This window comes from Brienomyrus brachyistius, chromosome 6, assembly GCF_023856365.1.
Source record: "Brienomyrus brachyistius isolate T26 chromosome 6, BBRACH_0.4, whole genome shotgun sequence".
NCBI lineage: Eukaryota > Metazoa > Chordata > Actinopteri > Osteoglossiformes > Mormyridae > Brienomyrus > Brienomyrus brachyistius.
The window spans coordinates 28,593,912-28,615,344 of record NC_064538.1 but is presented as its reverse complement, the minus strand read 5'-3'; the positions used below and the strand labels follow the sequence as shown (position 1 = coordinate 28,615,344).

The 21,433-nt window shown below is 41.4% G+C and overlaps 1 protein-coding gene across 3 annotated transcripts; it reads left to right on the top strand.

Annotated features, from left to right (window-relative positions):
* Positions 1 to 1,738: 1,738 nt before the first annotated feature.
* On the top strand, positions 1,739 to 18,508 carry raf1a (Raf-1 proto-oncogene, serine/threonine kinase a). 3 transcript variants are annotated; one of them, XM_049016117.1, is made up of 18 exons: positions 1,739 to 2,078; positions 10,142 to 10,371; positions 10,536 to 10,648; positions 11,375 to 11,477; positions 11,571 to 11,728; positions 12,029 to 12,121; positions 12,543 to 12,693; positions 13,013 to 13,072; positions 13,663 to 13,687; positions 13,789 to 13,895; positions 14,024 to 14,141; positions 14,308 to 14,392; positions 14,572 to 14,748; positions 14,948 to 14,994; positions 15,125 to 15,243; positions 15,719 to 15,850; positions 17,235 to 17,369; positions 17,637 to 18,508. In XM_049016117.1, exons 2-18 carry the CDS (start codon positions 10,162 to 10,164, stop codon positions 17,775 to 17,777), a joined length of 1,974 nt encoding a protein of 657 aa, XP_048872074.1. In that variant the 5' UTR covers positions 1,739 to 2,078; positions 10,142 to 10,161; the 3' UTR covers positions 17,778 to 18,508. The 3 variants fall into 3 exon arrangements, with proteins under 3 accessions (XP_048872074.1, XP_048872073.1, XP_048872075.1); XM_049016116.1 differs by lacking the exon at positions 1,739 to 2,078 and adding an exon at positions 3,307 to 3,760; XM_049016118.1 differs by lacking the exons at positions 1,739 to 2,078; positions 13,013 to 13,072 and adding an exon at positions 3,310 to 3,760.
* The last annotated feature ends 2,925 nt before the right edge of the window (positions 18,509 to 21,433 follow it).

Below are 21,433 nucleotides of genomic sequence, written 5' to 3'. Positions count from 1 at the left end.
TTTCTTTCTGATATGATGGTGTATGTCGGCATGTGCCCCATAATGGACAGCCATGTGTCTTGTGCCCTGTGCTTCTCAGAAGGACTCCACACAATTTCTCTTATGCAGTCAAGTAGAACTAGGGAATGAATGAATGAATATTATACACTGATCCTTTTCAAATACTATATATCATTTTAATATTATTATTCATCAACCATTATCATACCAATATACTGTATGTATTATTCACTATTACATTATTTGATATGTATACATATATTTTATACGTAGTGAATGCTTCATGGAAACATTAATGACATTGTAACCATTACATTTATGGTAATTGTCTCTTGCCATGGTATGTACATAAAAATAACAATCAAAAATCATTTGGCTGACATTTCTGATGCAAAACCTTGGATCTATAAAGGTACATAATACAGCCTATAAATAGACTATTGATCATTATGTCTAGATTCCGTCATCTGTTATTATTGGTGCATGGTGTACCAAATGGTCATTCCTCGCACTCCCAATTCATGAGACCTACTCATATATTCATGCTATAATATAAATGGTAAATGAACAAAATTACATTTTAATTCAGGTAATAAGAAAATTAATCATAATTGGACCAGAAGACTGATTGCTGGTTAAATTACTGAACCTTCACACACAGTAAACCTGAATATTTATGAAGTCCCCAGCTGTTGTGCAAATCGGTAAATCATGTCATTAGAGATGCTGTACTGTAAAAAGTAAACACTGCACATATTGTACTGGGTAAACAATAAAACTGTCACCAAAATCAAATTAACTTGGAGCACTAGCTGCAATCATTAAAGTAAAAATATTTGTCAATGGATAGCATTTCTAGAATTTTATATTATGTTTCTGCATTGTGCTAAAGAATTAATAGACATCATTGTATCTCTGTTCCAAAAAGTTAAATCAAATTAGAACATCATAAATTCTGCTTATTGACAGCATGCCTCTGCACATCGCTACAGCAATAAAATAAACGGCTATACAATGTTTTACATGTGGTAAATGCCAGGTTGTATTTAAAGATCTGATTATAAAAATTTTGGCTTGCAGGCGATCCGAATTCTTTTCAAGAAGCCTCGGATAATATTTATTCATGATATAAAATGCATGTATTGATTCAACAATGTCTTGTTCTAGTCAAAAAAATTGTTTAAAAATCATAAGCCCAACTCAAGCAGACTCAGTAACAATCCTAGTGTTACTCAGGAACATTTTGTCCTGGAAACTGTGTTTATCAGCAAAACATTTTAGTAATGGAGCCAACTGTCTGAACCATCCTTCCTAAGTGTTAGATCACCAGATCAATAAACTGGAAACATGCAACCACATACAGTTCTTAAGGTGGTCTGCACCAATTCTGGTAAGCACATGCACTGCTCACCTAATTTTACAAGTATTCTGAACTAATTTATTTTTTTTTGCTTCGGGCAAATATTTGCATGAAGCTGCTGTTCTATTTATACGCACAAGTTTCACAATGTATTGCTGTGCATTGTAGCTGTATTTATAACATATCATTTGTTTTGTTGGCCAGTTCATACAGTTTGAGAGGTCAATCCAGCATTTGTTTTCCTAACCTCTCTGACGTGGCAGTTTGTGGATAGGAACTCAAGGGTGCACCTTAAAAATCTGCCGTGACGGTCCTCGATCCCTCCCCTTTCCCTCCACTCTCCTGCATGTGAGCTTCTTGTATTAGTCCTCCCTTGTTATTTGATGAGATGTGGTTGGCAATTTGTGAGTGGTCACTGCTTATCAAGGATGTTTATATTGTGAAATTACTAAAAAAGAAATGTCAGCAGTTAGAGGAAAAAATGTTAATTAGAGATAGCGCTGGAGACTTCAGATACTAAGGCCTTTAGTTTATGCAATATGCAGACGCAGTCTAAGAAGCTTCTTTCCTACTAACAGCATTACTGTCCATTAGAAAAGGGAGGGAGTGGCTTTTGCTGGCTCACGTTAACTATGTTAGACAGGCCTCCAATCTGTCTCAACTATCTACACAAAGGGACCGGTGTCCTTCATGCTGGCCTCTACTGGAGCTTCTTCAGGTGAGTACTGTCCGAAATGACCAAGCTCAAGCTTGGCTCTCAGCGCTGTTCCTGTTTGCTGGCCTCCCAGAGGATGCTGCGACTTTCAATGCAAACTCATGTATGTTTTATGAAAATTAACCATAATATATTAATTGTGTATAATATATATATTTAGAAAATTAGAGATTTATGAATGCTTAATCAAGTTTGTAACTAATCAAACTCAATAGATATGAGGACTAGTGTGCTCTTACTACATGATGAAATGTTTGACTTGATATCCTGTACAATCATGTTACGTTCTGTACTTTATGTCCTCTTAATAGAGGACACTGTGTGTGTGTGTGTGTGTGTGTGTGTGTGTGTGTGTGTGTGTGTGTGTGTGTGTGTGTGTGTGTGTGTCAGGGGTGAGCAATCTTATCCACAAAGGGCCGGTGTGTATGCAGGTTTTTGAGATAACCTTTAGGTCAGCTGTTCAAACCCAGGTGTGAGGACTCTTTAGCCAACTAGTCCTCTAATTAGTGATCTAATTAGGGAATTCCAGTGAAAACCCGCCTTTACAGCGACCCTTTCTGGATAAGATTGATGATTTGTTAAAAATGAAATCCTGTGTGCTGTAATGTGTTATTCTTGCCAGAAGATGGAGTATGTAGTTCATTAATGGATTGTTAGTGGTGTATCTCCATTACACAAAAATTGCATTGGTCTGTTAAAGACCACAGATTACTTAAAACTATAGTCTGTGGAAAAGAAAAGTCTGTTACGGTAATACATGTGAGACGGCGTACTGTGAAGTACACTTTTGTTGCCTTACTCTGCTTGCTGCTGTCTGCTGTCACAGTGAGAACAAGAGTCCTGGAAATGCCAGTGATATGGTTTAGGACGGGCTGACTAAACTAACATCACACCAACACAGAACCCCTGAATATTGTATATTCTCATATTTAGGTTTCCTTAGTGAGCAACCTAATATGAAACAAGACTATTGTAGAAATATGGCTCTAAAACAAAAAGTGTAGATCAAATTGTTTTCCTGTGCCCGATTTATAAATAATCTGTTAAATAATCATAATATATAAATAAAAAATCGGAGAACTGTTATTACCTACGCATATCAAACTACCTGGCACCAGGCGAAGTTCTAAAATATAACGCGGTGTTCTGCTAAGATATACTGGTACAGTACTGGGCCTCCGTCTGCCCACTGGGTTCAAGGTGTCCGATTTCACGGACTGGCGTCAGACAGACGCATCACACCTTTTCAAAAGCGTCACCAAGTGGCGTGTGCTGAGTAATGTGTTTAGTAAGAAATCGGGACGACCGAAAGAAAGTAATCGTGCGGACATCAAATAATCTGTCAGATCAAAGATAGCACTGGGTAGTTGGAGTGAAAGCCTTTTTTAGCCAGAGACCACATGTGACACTCAGAAGGTGTCGCTAATCTAGTTGCATTTAAGCCTAAATTTACACATTGTAGTTTCACACCATACAGAAAAACACCAGCTATAGAAGTTTTTTTGTAAGTGCAAAGGACTAAGCAAAGTTTTACACGCTTCGGTGGTATTTAAGTGTTTTTGTGTGTTGCATTCGGCTGGTTGTTATGCTTTTTCGTCTGATGTTGAGTTTCTGAATATGATGATGTCACCAAGTTGCAAGTTTTTCTTTTGCTTATGGCGGGGTTGCAGCGATCTTTGCTTTTGGTAAGTGCTCAATAACTGCTATTTATTTTAGTGACCTTTCCTCGGATGTCGGCGGTTTGCACTGACATTTAAATGTGCGTTTTGTGTCAGTATGTTAACTTCATTAGCTTTGTAACTTTGTTACATTATAGTTGCCTGCCAATAGGAGTTTGGATCCGGTGCTGAAGGGCCTGAAGTCGCTGTCAGGATCAGACAACAATAGCCTCTTGGCTTATACTGATTTATTGTACCGTTTTCGGCATAAAGATCTGAGTATTTATAAATGCGGATGCTTGTCGAAAAGTATTCTTGGAAACTTGAACTGTTTTCGACGTTCCCAGACTTAGTTCTCTTTATTTAAAGAAGTTCTGAAAGTCGGCTTATTGCAGTGCATTGTTTGAATATGAAGCTTTTTAAAGTACCTAAGTTATATCGAGATTTAGGTTCCACTTATCTGTTGCATATAGGGATATGAAAAGGGTATGTAAAGTGAAAGTGTTTTATCTCTTCTCCTATACTTTGTAGCTTTTCCGATGTTATACGGGAAGTTTTTCCTACGAACATTCAATGTTCCTTCGAAGCGCATAAAACTGGCCACTGTGTCGTTTTTAATATGAAATGAGCTGGTCTGGAGCATTAGTGTCGTTTAATCTTTGAAGGCTTGCAGGACGAGTCACAAACTGAAACATAAACACAGCACATCATGCCAAAAATAATCCTGACCCGCATAAGACGTACTAAAGAGCTGTAAAATATGCACATTTTGTTTTTAGTTGTTTTATTACGATGCAGAGTACGAAATAATCAGTATACTATACTAATACTATTTGTACAGCATCAAATATGTGACTTCGTAATAGAAAGTGCAATTTGCATAAATGTAAAGTTTATTACTGTAGGATATCCATAGGTGCAGAATTCATGTGTCGGTGTTGGTACATGCATTTATAACATGCTGTATAAGGTCCATTAGATACCAAGGTGGTTTGGTGGTTTGGGCTGCAAGCGTTGCATATGTGCCTGATGCCTTAAATTGACATCCACCTCATGAGAAAGCAAAAACTTTGGTGCATTTGTAAATGACACAATATGAGAAGATAAAAATAATAATCCACAAATTTCAGACAAAAAGGCCTATTCAGAGTATGTCAGGGGAGTTGCTAAAAAGCATACATATATAAAAATAAGCAGGTCTTAATAACAGGATTGTATATGTGTGATGTTAAACCTCAGCCTTAATTATCCTCATGTTATAATTTTAAGACTTACCCTTAGCAGCAGCCAGAGTTGGGAACTACAGTAGCCATGGTAACCAAAGAAATATCGCAGATATCATCGGGATGTTCCTGACAGTTAGGTGTGCCTGCATTTTTTGTTGCACTCTGATAAAGGTTAAAACTTAAGTTAGTGTAAAGGCTGGGTCTGTGAGTTAAGGGTGAGTCGTGTTTGTACTGAAAAGAGACTGGAAATGTTAAAACACACTATGTACATAAGCTATGTTTACAGTACACAGGAGTTGTTCTACTAAACGATGGTCTTATTCTGTTGTATCCAACCAGCATTTTTTTCCCCCAGCCCAGCTTCATTGGGACATTTGCTGGGACAGATTAGCGTTGGCCTGTGTGTATGTTACTTGGGATTCTGTGCAAAATTGGCCGATCACGTAGCTTCCAGGTTCTAAGACGTTTCGTTGAAGTGCAATTCTGAAATTTGACAGGTCGGACATGCAGTGCTTTGTGTTTCTGTGCTGGAGTACTTGTCTAAGTTTTTTGATATTATTAGGACTGCATGAAAGGCTTTTATTCTGATTAACACGTGTTTTGAAGGACTGATTTAACTTTTGAATTGTTGAGATATTTGGCAATACATTGAAGCTTGTTTAGCGCAGCATATAGCAGTAGAGTACTTAATTTCTAGTCATCTTCATTGAATAAATGGTATAAATTGGGGTGTTTCAACTTTTCAACACAGGACCCTCCCAAGAAAATAAATCCAAACTAGGGACCCCTTACAGATAATGCATGATCACACAAGTAACTAAGCACTGGAGGCCTTAGTATTTCTTTCATAGCAGCAGGTAATCTGATTTGGAATTTTATTATTTTTTTTTAATGTTGCATATCTCAGGTGATTTGAATCAAGGTCGTTGATGGAAAAAGTATGTGAACCTCCTGGATAATGACCCCATGAAAGGAAGCTGATTGGAGTCAGACGGTCCATTTAAGTGGGGCTTTACCTCTCCTGCATTATGAAAAATAAAAACATGTTTGGAAACCTGCTCCTTACAGTGGAATTCTCTCCACGTGCAATATGGTGCTATTACAAAAACGAAAACAACATAATAACGATGATAATAACAATAATACTAATAATAATAAATCGCTGTCTAACATTTTGTTCTAAGATCACCTGAATGTTCCTCAGTGCTGCTGGAAGAATTTCAGGTCAGTGTGTGGCTCTGTGGGTTTGGACTCTCTACTTGTGTTTGGAAGGTCATTGGTTCAAGTCCCAAAGTGATTATGTCCCTGCTGGGCCCTTGAGCACAGCTTTGAACCCCAAAAACTCCTCCCGGGGCACCACATTAATAGCTCTGCACTTTGGCTCTAAGCTTTGCTTTTATCTTTATCTGTATTAGGGTTTGGGCAATATATCTAATTTTTATCTTATATTTGATACATTTTTACATCTGAAATGGCTTGATAATATAGGCCTATCAATTTTTATTTATGTATTGTAAATGACAGTGGTTTGTCATAAAATGGCAGGACGAACTCCTCGGGCACCCACGCCATGTCAAAATGAGGTCAGATAGTAAATCAGAAAGACAAATGTAGCACCAAGGAAAAGAAATATTACAAAGTGCAAACACACATGCACACATACATTTACAAGGGACTGAGGTCAGACCTCTGACATTCCCGCATTATACAACACCTTTCACGTTAAATCATTATGAAATTGACTTAACAAAGGTGTTGTACAATGGGGGGAAATGTAGTTATTTGCTACAATATTTCTTCTTAGACAGTTACTTTAAAATTCATATATGTATTTAAAAATTAAGTCAAATAGCATAAAATTAGTGTAGTTCAGTGACATTTGAGGTAATGATGGAATACAGGAACAGGAGTTTTATACAATTTTTTATACAATTTTATACAAAATTGTTTCCCTGTAACCAAATTTTTATGGCATAGACAAGCTGATATGCCAGTGAACTACTGTAATTTCACTGCCATATCAAGTTTTCTTGTGAGAAGTAAAAAAAAACTGCAATATGATACATGGAATATGAAAATAAGACTGTAATGAAATGAGAAATGGGGAACTTCTGTCATATCTAAACAAAATAGGATACTCGTATCAAACTTGAAAGCTGCATTGTAGCTGGCGATGAGTGGTAATGGCAAGAAAACTGCAGAGTTACTACCTGCAATATGTCTTGCCTTGTGTGTAGTAGTTTCCTGCTAGAATACAATGCAGAATAGGCATAGCGGGCTGCTACTCGTGGTGACGTCAGCTTCCTTTGTCTAAATGTGATTCTGATACACGTTGTGTTTTATTTCGAAGAGGTTGCATGCCGTCCTTCTTCTTACCATCATGTGCTTTTTGCATCCTAACCCCTGACACGTTATGGAAGCCGGCAATGCAACGTGACAGTGCGTAATGTTCATTAACAGACCAGTTATGGCTGATGCTGCAGATCTAAATTCCAATACAAATAGTCATTTGGTATCCATTTTTGGCTCATTTTTATTGCCTATTTCTCCTGGCAGCTAGATGCTGTAATTTTTTTCCTCATGTCATGTGTTCCTGCCTCATTAATTTAAATGTGCAGAGTTTCTCTTTTTTTGTTTTGTTTCGTTAGTTTCTTGTTTTCACTTCTGTTTTGAACAAGCAGCCTGTTCTCTTTGTTGGAGGGTGGGCTAGGTTGGTGATTTAAATTATGTGTAGTAATTATTTATTAGATATGTGTAGTGATTATGGGGCGGCATGGTGGTGCAGTGGTTAGCGCTGTTGCCTCACACCTCTGGGACCCGGGTTCGAGTCTCCGCCTGGGTCACATGTGTGTGGAGTTTGCATGTTCTCCCCATGTCATCCTGGGGTTTCCTCCGGGTACTCCGGTTTCCCCCCACAGTCCAAAGACATGCCGAGGCTAATTGGAGTTGCTAAATCGCCTGTAGGTGTGCATGTGTGAGTGAATGGTGTGTGAGTGTGCCCTGCAGTGGGCTGGCCCCCCATCCTGGGTTGTTCCCTGCCTCGTGCCCATTGCTTCTGGGATAGGCTCCGGACCCCCCGCAACCCAGAAGGACAAGCGGTTTGGAAGATGGATGGATGTAGTGGTTATTTACTGCGTTAGAGGATGTTCTTTTGAAAGAAGTAAAACTGCATGATTCATATGTTTTCTTGCCAACATATTTTTGATGCTGCATGACCTAATATTTTAGATACGAGTTCTAAATTTTGTGTCATAAGAAATGTGTAAATATAATTGTGTGAGATGAGAAAGAAAGTTTAATGGTTAATTAAGCTGCAATATTATCATTATAAGGGGCCAGGCACTGTAGGATTTATAAAAAGACAGGCCTTGGTGCCCGTTCCTTACCTTTCAGTGAGCATATACTAAAATATCGGTCTGCTCTAAATGATGCTCACACTTACTTTTATACATCAGCCATCATTACTTAAAACTGTAGGCCTCAAACCAATATTTCTGCTATAAACTTGCTAGTTAATGCTCTTGCATTCATACCACCTGTCACTCCGCAGCAATGCAACACTTTTTAAAACTTTGTCCACAGTAACATTGCCTCTATAAGGCTTTCCACCTAAATAGTAAATTGCCTCATTTTCTGATTGTTCTCTTACTACTGCCCCCTGTGTCACAGAGTTCCGCAAGAGATTCAATTTTGCCTTCTGCCAGTTACACCCTGCTTCCACATCTGTCTTTCCCCCCAGTCTGATCTGATAAACAGATTTCTAGTCTCAGCAATAGATTTAAAAATTGATGTATTAACCCCAGCTGTCAAAAAACCTGTTCTGGACTAAATCGATCTAAGGAACTATTGGCCAATCTCTAAACTATGTCTATTCTGGTTAATAGTTCTAAATATGTCCAGACCCTTGGTGTTCTTTTAATCTCACCTTTAATGCTAACATTAGCTCACTCACCAAGTCTATTTCCTTTATCTTCTCAATATGGCCAGAGTCCAGTCCATGCTAAGCGACGCAGATGCTAAAGCCTCATGTCTCAATTACTGTCATTCTCTATTTGCTCTTCCTACTAAGTTGCACTCTGTATTAAAACACATACAAAATCTGAAGCTGGAGTTCTCACTAATTCTACGCATCAGTCCCAGCTACCTGTCCCTCTCCGTATACAGTATGAACTCTTTCTGATGACTTTTACGGCCATGCATGGTTTTGCTTCCCGGTTTATTGCAGAGCTCCTCCACCCTTATACACCCACCCATTCTCAGTCTTGTTCCCGCAGGTGGTCAGTATTCACCACACTAGCTTTTGCAATCTCCGATTACCCGTATTATGCAAACATAAGTAATGTATATTAGCACTGATTTCTTCCATTCTCTTTAATATGTTATATAGTACAATACAGCATAAACATTTATCAATGAACCATTTATAAAATTTTTACTGTAAAGGTGACATTTTCTAAAGATGGTTGACGCAAGCCCACCACCGGTACAGTATGCCTGAAATATCAGTGAGGGGCGGTTCCTCGCTTATCGATCAATTTGCTTAACAACCTTGTCACTCGGTCGTTAAGTGAGGAATGTCTGTAGCAGTGTTATTAATTCAGCACATGAAACTATGATACTGGTAACATGTGTGAAAATGAGGAAACCAAATAAGGTTTTCCCAATTTGCATGTAATAATTAGGTTTGGCCTGATAACTGTGAGATCACACCAATGATGACTCATAGCTTGTTACTATTCAAGGGTAAATGGCTGAATTGATGGTCTTATTGTGTTGTGCAGGAAAATTTTTGTCCTGTATTGACCAGAGTAACTCGGAACAATAGCTCCCTTACAATTATGCTGTTTTCATCTAGAGGCATGGAGCTTATTACCTTAAGGTCTGTGCACAAACATCAAGCAAGCTTTCCACAGCCCTGCTTGGCACCTAGCTACTGTATTTTCCTGATATGTAAATTCTTTCACAGTAAACTCACCGAGTTACATAATCTCTCTTGCATATAGTAACTTAAAACAAACCAGTCTTCCAAAATATATAAGCCCTTATTTGTATGTATTTTTAAAAATTATGCATCTGTAATTGTTCCTGTTTACAATGTATTTTAGCAGTCACGTATTCTTGTGTTGCGATGCCATGGGTAAAATGTTCACTGCTGTTTTCCTTTTTGTCTGCTCTTTTAAAGATTTGTAAAGCCAGCGTCTAATGCCAATGGAGCACATCCAAGGAGCATTAAAGACCCTTAGCAATGGGTTTGGGTTGAAGGACTCTGTCTTTGAGGGCCCTTGCATGTCCCCGACCATCGACCAAGGCTTTACCTATTGTCGGCGCTCATCAGACGAAGGCAAATCTCCCGACTCCACCAAGACAAGCAGCACAATTCGAGTCTACCTGCCCAATAAACAGCGCACAGTGGTGAGTTCCTGCAGCTTGGGTTACACTTTGTGCTAATTGTAGTGAACAAGTCAACATCGTTTATTGAATACAAATGGTGTGGAGGGCAGTACTGACCCTTTGACCCTGAATGTGAATGTTTCCTGGGTGATCATTGGTTGCCCCCCCCCCCCCCGCCCCCCCAGGTGAATGTCCGCCCAGGAATGACACTACATAGCTGTCTCATCAAGGCACTTGTGGTGCGCGGACTTCAGCCACAGTGCTGTGCTGTCTTCAAGCTCCATCCTGGTCAGAGGAGGTAGGGGTAGCTCCCGCTGGCCCAGTTCTGATTTTCACTTTCCTGTTCCTATTATTAAGGAGTTCTCCCCCAAGATGTCCTGAAGCTCAGGGGAGTGAGGTTGGAGCTGCCAGGAGTTTCATGTTTAGGCAGTGGTATCATAACGTATTTGTGTTTATATACTTTGTCATTTGTTCCTTACTTAATAGAGAAGAGGGGGCCACCAAGGCAGTGACAGTGAGAGACCCTTTATGACTAATAACTGTTGAGTACTCTCTCTAGTCAGCATAATGTCATGTGCCATTGTTGAAATCCTGATGATGTGTGAAAAAACGAGACGTTCCAGATACACTAGAGATTCCTCCAGCTCATTCCTAAATCAATTTCGAACAGAACTGGTGTTAGAACACATTATGTAATAATCCTGAATTATGTAATAATTTGACAAAATGTAGCAAATTTGTTGCATAATACAATGTCATTACGTAATGCATTGTTACACACGGTGCATTTTGTAATAACACCTCATTATGTAATAACATGACAAGATGTTACAAATTTATAGACTGCATTATAATTTCATATTGCAACATTACCCTATTATTATTGACATCATCATTGTTATTGTTACCATTCGGTTTGTTAATTTCTGTTGATTTATTACATATGCATCATAATTACGTAACGCATAGTTATAACTGGCTTTTGCCTACTTGGTTATACCAGCGAATTTCTCATTTTGCACAGCAAAAAATCCCGCATGGACTGGAACACAGATTCTACCTCACTTATTGGGGAGGAGCTTCTGGTGGAAGTGCTGGATCATGTGCCTCTGACTACGCATAATTTTGTGAGTCACCTCAAGTTCAACATGCAGTCCAATCAGAATAGACTTACACCCCTTGAGAGGGGGCTTAATTTGCAATGCTTGGTTCTTTTGCAGGTGCGGAAAACGTTCCTGAAATTAGCCTTCTGTGACATATGCCAAAAGTTCCTTTTAAATGGCTTTCGATGCCAGACATGTGGCTACAAGTTTCATGAGCACTGCAGTACTAAGGTCCCCACCATGTGTGTCGATTGGAGCAATATCCGGCAGCTTCTGTAAGTTTTGTAGCTCTCCTTTGCACAAGAGAATGGTGTTAACTGCCCACTTGGGTCTTTTGTACCCGGTTTTTAAATCATTGGATTTTTTGATCATGGGGCTCCTCTGTAGACATTTACTAATCACAGTTTAGTCAATCAGTCTTTAAGGCTGACATCAGTGTTAAACAGTGGATGATCTGTTTGATTAAAATCACGTTTCTCAATCGACAAAAGGTATTCCTGTAGTTACTTATTTTATGAAGCAATAACTTAGCTTGGTATTTCATAAAAACTTCTTCGCTGCTGTTTCTTCTTTAGTTCGTTTTCGATTCCTGGGGAGAGCGGAGGCCCGTCTGTCCCTCCTCACACTTCTCGCCGCATGCGTGAATCTCTCCCACGGTTTCCGGTCAGGTGAGCCACTCTTTCTCCTGCATAGTATTTCCACATCAACACAGCAGCTGGTGGTTATGTTATGCAGCCTCAGTGTTCTGGTACCTTTTCCCCCCCAAGAGCAGTTACCGATCCCCAGGAACTACCAGAACCGGAGTGAACTTTATTTCAGAGTTTGCACCAAGAGCAGTGTGTTTGCGCATACATATTGAGTCAAGTAGCTATTTAAAAAGTACAAGAGGGCACTGCACAGGTTAATAATTTGTACAAAAACAGGAACTCTACAAACAAAAAGTACTTGGGCTAATTTCCCAAAAGATCTGCAAGCTTTCAAGTGTTATTAAAAAGGTGGTTTTATACATTTTTGTAATACATTGTATAAAAATGTTTTCAAGGGAAGGTGATTCTTACCACAGTTCCGCTGTTATCGATTATGTTTCAGTTCCCAGCACCGGCATTCTACACCGCATGCTTTCAACTACAATGTGTGCTACCCACCTCCAGGAGGCGCTCTGTCACAGAGACAGAGGTCCACATCCACCCCCAATGTTCACATCAGCACCAACATTGCTGTTGACAGCACTGTGATTGAGGTAAATGTACAGATGTGCCCCTGAGTGTATGATCATGGGAATTTTATAGAAGCCCCGCCTCCCATTGAATTGAAAAGTTGTGGCATTTTCAGGAACATCATGTATGTCACACAGCATTTTGATCTTCACAACTTTCAGTTTAACCCATTTGTTATATTTTTTGTGGCTAAATGTGATTTATTTGTGTTTTTTAAACATCTTTAAATGATGCTTGGGCTTGTTTGGGACATTCTCAGCTTGTGTTCCCTCCTTTCTTGCTTTCATTCCTTTCTCCTTCCTTTCTTCACTGTTCTGTGTGCTGTCATATGCTGGAGAGTAGCTAGATTACCTGAATGCTTCTCCCAGCTCCTGGTGTCGTCGCTTTTGCCTCAAGAGAAGAGTAGGTATTGTTTGCTTCTCGGCCATGTCTGTCGAAGCCAGCACAGAGCACCATCAAACCATTCTCATTCTAAAGTCAGCCCCCGGTCCCCAAATCTGCCACGTATCATTGCAGAAGAAGGGTCTTTAAACCTTCCCTGTAATGATGGTTGCCAGAGAAATTCTGCAATGTCTACCTCTGCTCTAGACTTGTTGACTCTATTATGGATTCCTCCTTGGATTCCACTGCTATGCCTGGCATTGGCCTTTTCTAAGATCATACCCAAGGCATTGCGTAGTGAGTAGCCTGCTGCCAGACCCTATTATAATGACGCAATACCCTCTATAATAGAAGCACAACATGTTCTCCAGACTCTTGAAATCCTGTGCTCACAATTTTCTTAAATATTATTATATGACTTGAGAAAACTTTGTTCTTTCAGACTTTTTTAGGTGCTTGTTTTCCTCTTGACTCTTTATGCCTTTTTTTGTCCTGATTTTTTTTTAATGTAAAATTGTTGGTGCTGTTTTTGTTTTACGTGCTCGTTGTTGAAAGCTGTGACCTCCAAATGTTTTCTTTACTTTCTCTTTCTTTCTCATTTAATTTTTTAGGATGCGATTCGAGGTTATGAATCAGGTGAGCCATTTTAAATGCCAGTGCTCTGCTTGGGGGAGGTCACTGTAAGCTTCAGGGCTCCTGCTAAGTAAAACCTCATTCCCTTATTCGTTCTGTCACAGGAAGCCCTCAGAGTCACAGCCCCACTGGTTGGTCCCAGTCCAAAACCCCAGCTCCCACACACAGAGAGAAGTCACATTCTTCTACCATACAGGAGAAGCACAGAATTGTAAGTTTATTCTTTGCTCCATTTAATTCCAGCCCTTAACAGGCTCAGCTGACCCCTAGAGGATGTGTGTCCTTAGCCTGTGAGAGCACCTCGGTCCTCAGGACTCGTTTCTTACTGATATTCTCCAGCGCCCCAGAGACAAAAGGGACTCCAGCTACTACTGGGAGATAGAAGCTAGTGAGGTTGTACTGCTATCTCGGATTGGCTCAGGCTCCTTTGGAACTGTGTACAAAGGGAAGTGGCATGGTAAGCACTCTGGAAATTTGTCCGTCACACATCTGAGATCTCATGCCATATACTGGCACACTACGGAATCCTTGCTGAGATTCTGGTTTTGCTGGGTTTAAAAAAAAAAATGTGTTACAGACCTCTGCAGTCTTAAGTGAGTAATCGGCAGCCTGTGTTTTGACAGGTGACGTGGCAGTGAAGATTTTAAAGGTCACGGATCCTACTCCAGAGCAGTTGCAGGCCTTTCGTAACGAGGTGGCTGTCCTGAGGTGAGAGCAATACAAAGGCCAGCTCAGAGCTATTGATATGCATCCACAGCGGATCATGTCTGCTACACCCCTTCTTTTCTGGCCCCCATATGACAAATATCGTGTCACATGCACGATTCTTGGAGGCTGCTATCGGCACTGCATTTGCCTTCCCATGCTTCCTCTCTCTTTGTGTACAGGAAGACGAGACATGTCAACATCCTGCTGTTCATGGGCTACATGGCGAAGGACAGCCTAGCCATCGTGACGCAGTGGTGCGAGGGCAGCAGCCTCTTCAAGCACCTACATGTCCAGGAGACCAACTTCCAGATGTTTCAGCTAATCGACATCGCCAGGCAGACGGCGCAGGGCATGGAGTGAGTTTGCTTTCGGTTATGTACTTCGCAGGGCCCCCCGGTCTGTCACAACATACTGACATGAAAAACTTCCAAAAGCACGAAGGCTTTTTGATCCACAATTCAGGTTCCAAGTGTTAAGATGGTCACTTGAGGTTTGGAAGTAAGTTGGGTTTGCTTTAAACTTTGACGTAGCCTTTTATTTCTGTTTCCCTTCAAGCTATCTACACGCTAAGAACATCATCCATCGGGACATGAAATCAAACAGTATCCTTTTTGTATTCCTTCCTACATGTGTGAATATGGCAACACATGGGTTTTCAAATCTGTGGTTTGCTAGTGCCAGTAGAATGAGCCATGCTGTAATGTGCTGTATTGTACCTTGATGACCGCACAGACATATTCCTACATGAAGGCCTGGCAGTGAAGATTGGGGACTTTGGCTTGGCCACAGTGAAGTCCAGGTGGAGTGGTTCCCAACAAGTAGAACAACCGTCAGGATCCATTCTGTGGATGGTGAGGCTCCAGAAGGGTGCTGGTGTTCCCATGGTCTCCTTAAGAACTACCAGGAAAACGTTAGTGTTTAAAAATAAAAAATGACCTTCCTGAGCTCAAGGTGGTGACATGCCCTGTGTCTCCCAGGCCAATGGGGGAAAAGCTCATTTAGAGACTGTTGTAGATCTAACTTCAGAGATATTGCCTTTAAAGCAGCCTTGACCTTGCAGCACTTATCAGCCTCAACCAGGGACTAAACAGGAAGCTGAGCTGGCCGTAACCCCACTCCCCCCCCCCATTACTTTGTCTTGAGCCTTTCATTTAAAAGCATGGATATACATCTTCTGAAGTCGCATTGTGATGAATGACCAAATGCCTTAAAGACCATTCTCCAAAATCTGAGGAGGCTGCTTAGGTCCGAGGTGGTGTTCAGATGTTTCAGCTCCTGCATGGTGATGGTGCGTCACTCTACGCTCCTCATGCCTTTTCTTTGTAGGCTCCCGAGGTCATCCGCATGCAGGACAACAACCCCTACAGCTTCCAGTCAGACGTGTACTCCTATGGTATCGTGCTGTACGAGCTGATGGCCGGGGAGCTCCCATACTCCCACATAGCCAATAGAGATCAGGTAATTTTGGGGGCAAATCTATTAATATTCAATGGAACCTGTGTTGGTCATACTATTACTACTATAATTATTGCATGTTTTCCTCCTATATGAATGACGGTTTCTCTGTATATGTTTCTCCTGTCCAACTACATACAGTCTGGTCACTAGGTGCTTTTGTATTGCCTCTTGTTTGTCCTTGTCATGCCCTGGCATTCCACCCTGGGTCCCTACTGGCTCCATGAACACCTAGACCCAATAGTGGACCTTTTCAACTAGGTCATCAGTGCTCATTTTCCATGGATGTAGTGTGGTCATTGGTTTTTCTCTTGTTTTCTGTGCTGTTTTGAGTCTGTGACTATTTTTATCACCAAGTATGACACCAGTAGAAGTGTAAATACATGTCTTTCCCTCTATTATTTGTTCCGTTTTATCCTGTATCTGGAAATCCATCTTTCCTTCAGCTAGGGACATTGAGCCAGTCTCTGGCAGTGTATAACACAAGGCAGGGGTAGATCCAGCACGGGGCACACACTGGTGCTATTTAGAGACACCTATTAGCCTAACTGCATGTCTTTAGACTGCTGGAGGAAACCTTAGCAGTCGTAGGAACCCCTACGAAGTGTGAGGCATGTGTGTGCTGCCCTGCCCGTCTGGAAATGCCAGTAATTTTCCTGCTGCGTGCCCTCGTCAGTTTGACTTGTGCAGTTTTGGGCTTCCACTTATCAGTCCATCAGTTTACAGAGAAGCCACACGCCAGTGCCAGTAGCAGTGATGAGCATGAGAGATAAACTCGGTCTTAAAGGCGCCCTGCAGAATTCTAACTGGTCTGCATTCCGTGGGCCTTCTTACCACAGAGCTATATTTATGTTATAGAGGCTAACCCTACCCACCCCCCCTGCACTGCCTGCCACTTGCAAGACCAAAGGGATGTGGCATAGATTTCTACCCTAACACACCCCTTGTAACTAGTTCGTCACTGGAGAGGCCCTTGCTCAGCCATTTAACATGTAAAGCTGTGTGTGTAGACATGAGTAATCTGACACGTCTGAGGCAGTAAAGACTGATGCTACTATCATTACGTTTATAATTAGACCAGGGACAGTTTGCGACCTGGTTCACCTTAGAGCAGCCACAGTAGCTTTGGGGAAAGTATTTTTTTACCCCAAGTCAATTAGTTGCTTGGGAACCCCTTGTGATGCTCTGGATGGAATCTTCAGACGGAACTGGGCAGAGAGCCAGACCTTCCTTTTCCTCTTGCCTTGGCCCTGATGTTATTTTTTTTCTTTTTCTTCCATGACCACGGCGGTGGCTTTCTGGGCTCTTTCAGGGTCCCCGTTTCTGAAGGTCGGCAGCTGCCTTATGGTCGTGTAATTCTAAAATGACGCAGTCTTGTCCTTCCCAGATTATCTTTATGGTGGGTCGAGGATTCCTATCCCCAGACCTCAGCAAGCTGTATAAAAACTGTCCCAAATCCATGAAGAGGCTGGTGGCGGATTGTATAAAGAAGCTGAAGGACGAGCGCCCCCTCTTTCCTCAGGTGAGCCCTCCTTAGCTTAAGCCTGTTCCATCTGCATTGATTTTTCTCCAAAAGAGCACCACCGTTTCTGTGACCTAGTTCCAACCAGTTTCGAACTTCAGAGGAATGACCCAAAAGCTGGTATTACAGGTTGGCACGTCTGAAATGTATCAGCCGGAATTCACTTGTCATAACATTTAGTATCTGTGTCAGTAACGGCCTGCTCTGTGTTGCATGTGTCCTGGATGGTGGTGCTCTCTCCCACTGCTCCTTGGTGGTGTGTTGCAGATCCTCTCCTCCATAGAGCTCCTCCAGCACTCTCTGCCCAAGATCAACCGCAGTGCCTCGGAGCCCTCGCTCCACCGCGCCTCGCACACAGAGGACATCAATCCCTGCACTTTGACCTCCAGTAGGCTGCCTGTCTTTTAGCTCTACACCGCTCTGCTGCCAAGTATCTTAATCAGGGGGAGATGGACTGAAGAGACACGGTGCGATGGAACTTGTGAGGGGAACGGAGTGACATGCCTGAGCATCCAAGAGTGTCGAGGAGGGACCCTGAAGGAAGGAGGGGTGACCATCGTTAATATGAAGTGTAGCTTTTTTGTTTTCCCTGGTTTCTTTACTTCTTGGGTAGATTTTAAATGTATCATTTGATATTGCACAGCATTCAGGATCAACAGAAACAAGCCTAGAACCACCATGGGGAAAAAAACTCAACTATTTGTGATTTGGTAAAATCATCTGTGACCTGATGGACTCGCACCAGTCATGTATGACCCCACCCCATAACCGCCTTTTTGTCCTTTGTACCATATTTACGGTTATCATGAGCAGAGGTGTCCTGTGGCACTGGCGGTGCAGGTAGAAGCACTCGCACTGTAAATACCTCCAGAGCTGCCGTCTGATTTCCTCCCCCCTCAGCGCTGGTTTATATTTTGAGTTGTTTTGGTGGCTCTAGCGATTTACCCAGCTGTCTGTAGATGGTTGTGTCACTGTGGGAGACACGTGAGCATGAAATTGAGACTGTTCTCTCTTGCATTTAATTTTTTTTTTTATATATTTTTTTCTGTTATTGCTCTTTTCAGAAGTTAAGTTTTATTTTAAACTAGGTGAAGATATTTGTTTATCCACTGTATTTTAATAAAATTAAGTTAAATGTCTTATCTGTTACCAAATTTAATTTCACTTGGTGGAAAGGGCTGGTGATTTAGTGAGTTTTATGGGGCAGTTCCATTTGAAAGGATTGCTCCAGAAAAGTGCTAAGCTAAACGAAAGCCCAGTTAAAACGTTATAAAACCACTGCCATGTACCCGTTGGCTGTGGTCGTATTGTACCCTATTGTATGTGTAGATTGGAGGGAAAGTGGTGAAAATTGTAGCAGTGGAGTTCCTCATCCACTCAGTGTTTGCACATGTGCACCAGAGCGGTGGGCGTATACACAAGGGCTTCATAAACCAAATACATTTTGGGTATTTGGAGCATTAAAAAAAAAAAATAAAATGACATGACTTCCCATTGTCAGCTTTACCTAGGCTTTCAGGGAAATTGCCTTGTTGGTAGCTGTTTTTGTATAATAATCACAATGATAATAATCAAGCTGCATCCAATCAAAATACTGCAGCCTTATATGGAATCTTTTCTAGGATTGAGTTTGCCGTGCAAGGATATCATGGAAGACTTTGGAGATGAGTGCAATGTTTGCCACTGTGTAATGCTGTGGAGTTTAAGTGGCCAAGCACTGGTTTCCAGTCAGGGACATGTCAGTTAGTTCTGATCACATGAAGAAAAAAGTCATCAGGGCTAAGGTCCATCGGAGAAGCCATGTGAGGTGGCAGGTAATTTACTTCATTGTGCAGAATAATGGGAAAATGAGAAGGGTATTGTATAAATGACATGGTTTGGGGACTATGCCAGCCAACTGAAAAACATGGCAGTGCACTTCCACAATGCACACATTGCCTTTGCAACGCATTTTCCTACAGTAACCCAATTATTAGGGCTTGAAGGACAGTGCTGAGTTTTAGAGAGAAAAAAAATTCCCACTCAAACCAGCTGAGTCCAGCCTAAAGCGGGTGACTGACCTTTGTGCTTCTATTTTTGTTTCAGGCGTCTATTTCTGACTTCTGTTTCTGCTTAGCTGCACGACCGACCATGAGTGCTCTGGCTGGGGAGTGGATAGCAAGTCTCCCCCCCCCACCCCCCCCAGCACACACACAGGTCCTGGATCTGCTTTTTATCCTGTATGTTCTACGGATAGGGTACTGTGGAAAAAGTAACTCTGTGGTGATTTAGTGTGTATAAAAGAGAAAAGGATGGCTCTGAGTTTGGCTCCTCCTCCAGCTGGTTCTTGCCACACTCCTACTTCACCCAGCGCAGGCTGAAATCTGGGCAACAGTTGACTTGGAACAAGTGCAGAGACTCTCACGATGGCCTGTTTAGGCACATATTATGCTTAATCTATGCATTGTCACAGCCAAGACACTAAACTGGGTTTAGTGCCCTCTAGTGGCTTGAAGGTGTTATTTTCCTTTCGGGGAAAACAGTTGAGGCTGTTGTAGGCCAACGTGTTTATACAGCTGACCATGCAGACCTTTATCTCTCCGTCAGAATCATTGAAATTAAATAAAGCTAATTTTTCATCTGAACTGGTATCATTTAAGGACATCAGTAATAAGCTATTCAATCCCACGTGTTTCTTCCATCCGTCCATCTGCCAACCACTTATTGTGAACTTACAGCCTACAAAACCTAGCTTACTGTTCAGTTGTGTTGTTATGGGTCATATTTATGAGTTAATCTGAACTTGGTTCTAGCTCCGCATCTGAGAAGTGACATGGCATTATCCAGCATGTCCTCTGACCTCAAGATCTACGACACCTGCAGGTTCCTCACACATTTCTGCTAAAGTTGCGGCACTTTTTGGAAGGTTTTTATTAATGTCTGGTTCTGTTTCAATGTGGCAAAACTTAAAAATAAAACAATACTTAGTGTTTTTACCATGTTACAGTACACCAATAATGAGATGACTGAATTAGTTATATTCTGACTTATTAAAGAGTTTACTATACAGTCAAGCTTGTAGTCATTCATTGTGAAAGCTACAATAAAATAATTTGTGCAGAAGGGCACTAATACACTGGAATAAAGCAGTGGGGGCTTGGAAACCAAAACAGCTTTGTCTGAGGTACACCTGGAGATAGCACTTAACTGTCATTTTTAATGGTTTACCAGCATGTCTTTAATATTATATCTGCTAAATTATATATTATAAATCTCATTTTTGCTATGCTGTGCACATCCATCCATCCATTTTCCAAACCGCTTATCCTACTGGGTCGCGGGGGGTCTGGAGCCTATCTTGAAAGCAATGGGCACGAGGCCGGGAACAACCCAGGATGGGGGGCCAGCCCATCGCAGGGCACACTCACCATTCACTCACACATGCACACCTACAGGCAATTTAGCAACTCCAATTAGCCTCAGCATGTTTTTGGACTGTGGGGGGAAACCGGAGTACCCGGAGGAAACCCCATGACGACATGGGGAGAACATGCAAGTGTTTTCAATCACTCGAACCTGGGTCCCAGAGGTGTGAAGCAACAGTGACCACTGCACCACCATGCCGCCCCTTGCTGTGTACAATGAGATGGATATATATATATATATATTTTGTCCGTGTACAGAGCATTGTGCACAGTGTGTGTGTGTGTGTGTATACACACACACACACTCAGAAGATTCCTAATTTCCATGCTCAACAACCCTTCCTTTTGTATAGTCTTCAACCACAGCACCACCTGCTGTCAACATCTACTGTAACATACAGTTAAATCTCATTGATCTGCCTCTTACCTAGACTTTAGGATATGTTCCTATTAGGGCTAATGATGACAGAAGAGGGCAGCATGTACTGTAACCATTAAATGCAACTGAGTTTTAAACCATGTTGCTCCAATGAGTATCCAGAATCAGTAACTGTGTACAGTAAGTACAGCAGTAAGTGTCTGCTACAAAACAGTCAAAAATATATAAGTATTTCCATGGGAGTTGGTTTTAGATTAAATAACTTTTAAAAGAACTAATTT

What these genes read in the sequence shown, in the direction of transcription:
- raf1a (XM_049016117.1), top strand. Translation starts at nt 10,162, where the DNA reads ATGCCAATGGAGCACATCCAAGGAGCATTAAAGACCCTTAGCAATGGG. An exon ending in CAGACGGCGCAGGGCATGGA is followed by an intron (nt 14,749 to 14,947) that starts GTGAGTTTGCTT and finishes TTTCCCTTCAAG; the next exon opens with CTATCTACACGCTAAGAACA. An exon ending in CAGGATCCATTCTGTGGATG is followed by an intron (nt 15,244 to 15,718) that starts GTGAGGCTCCAG and finishes TTTTCTTTGTAG; the next exon opens with GCTCCCGAGGTCATCCGCAT.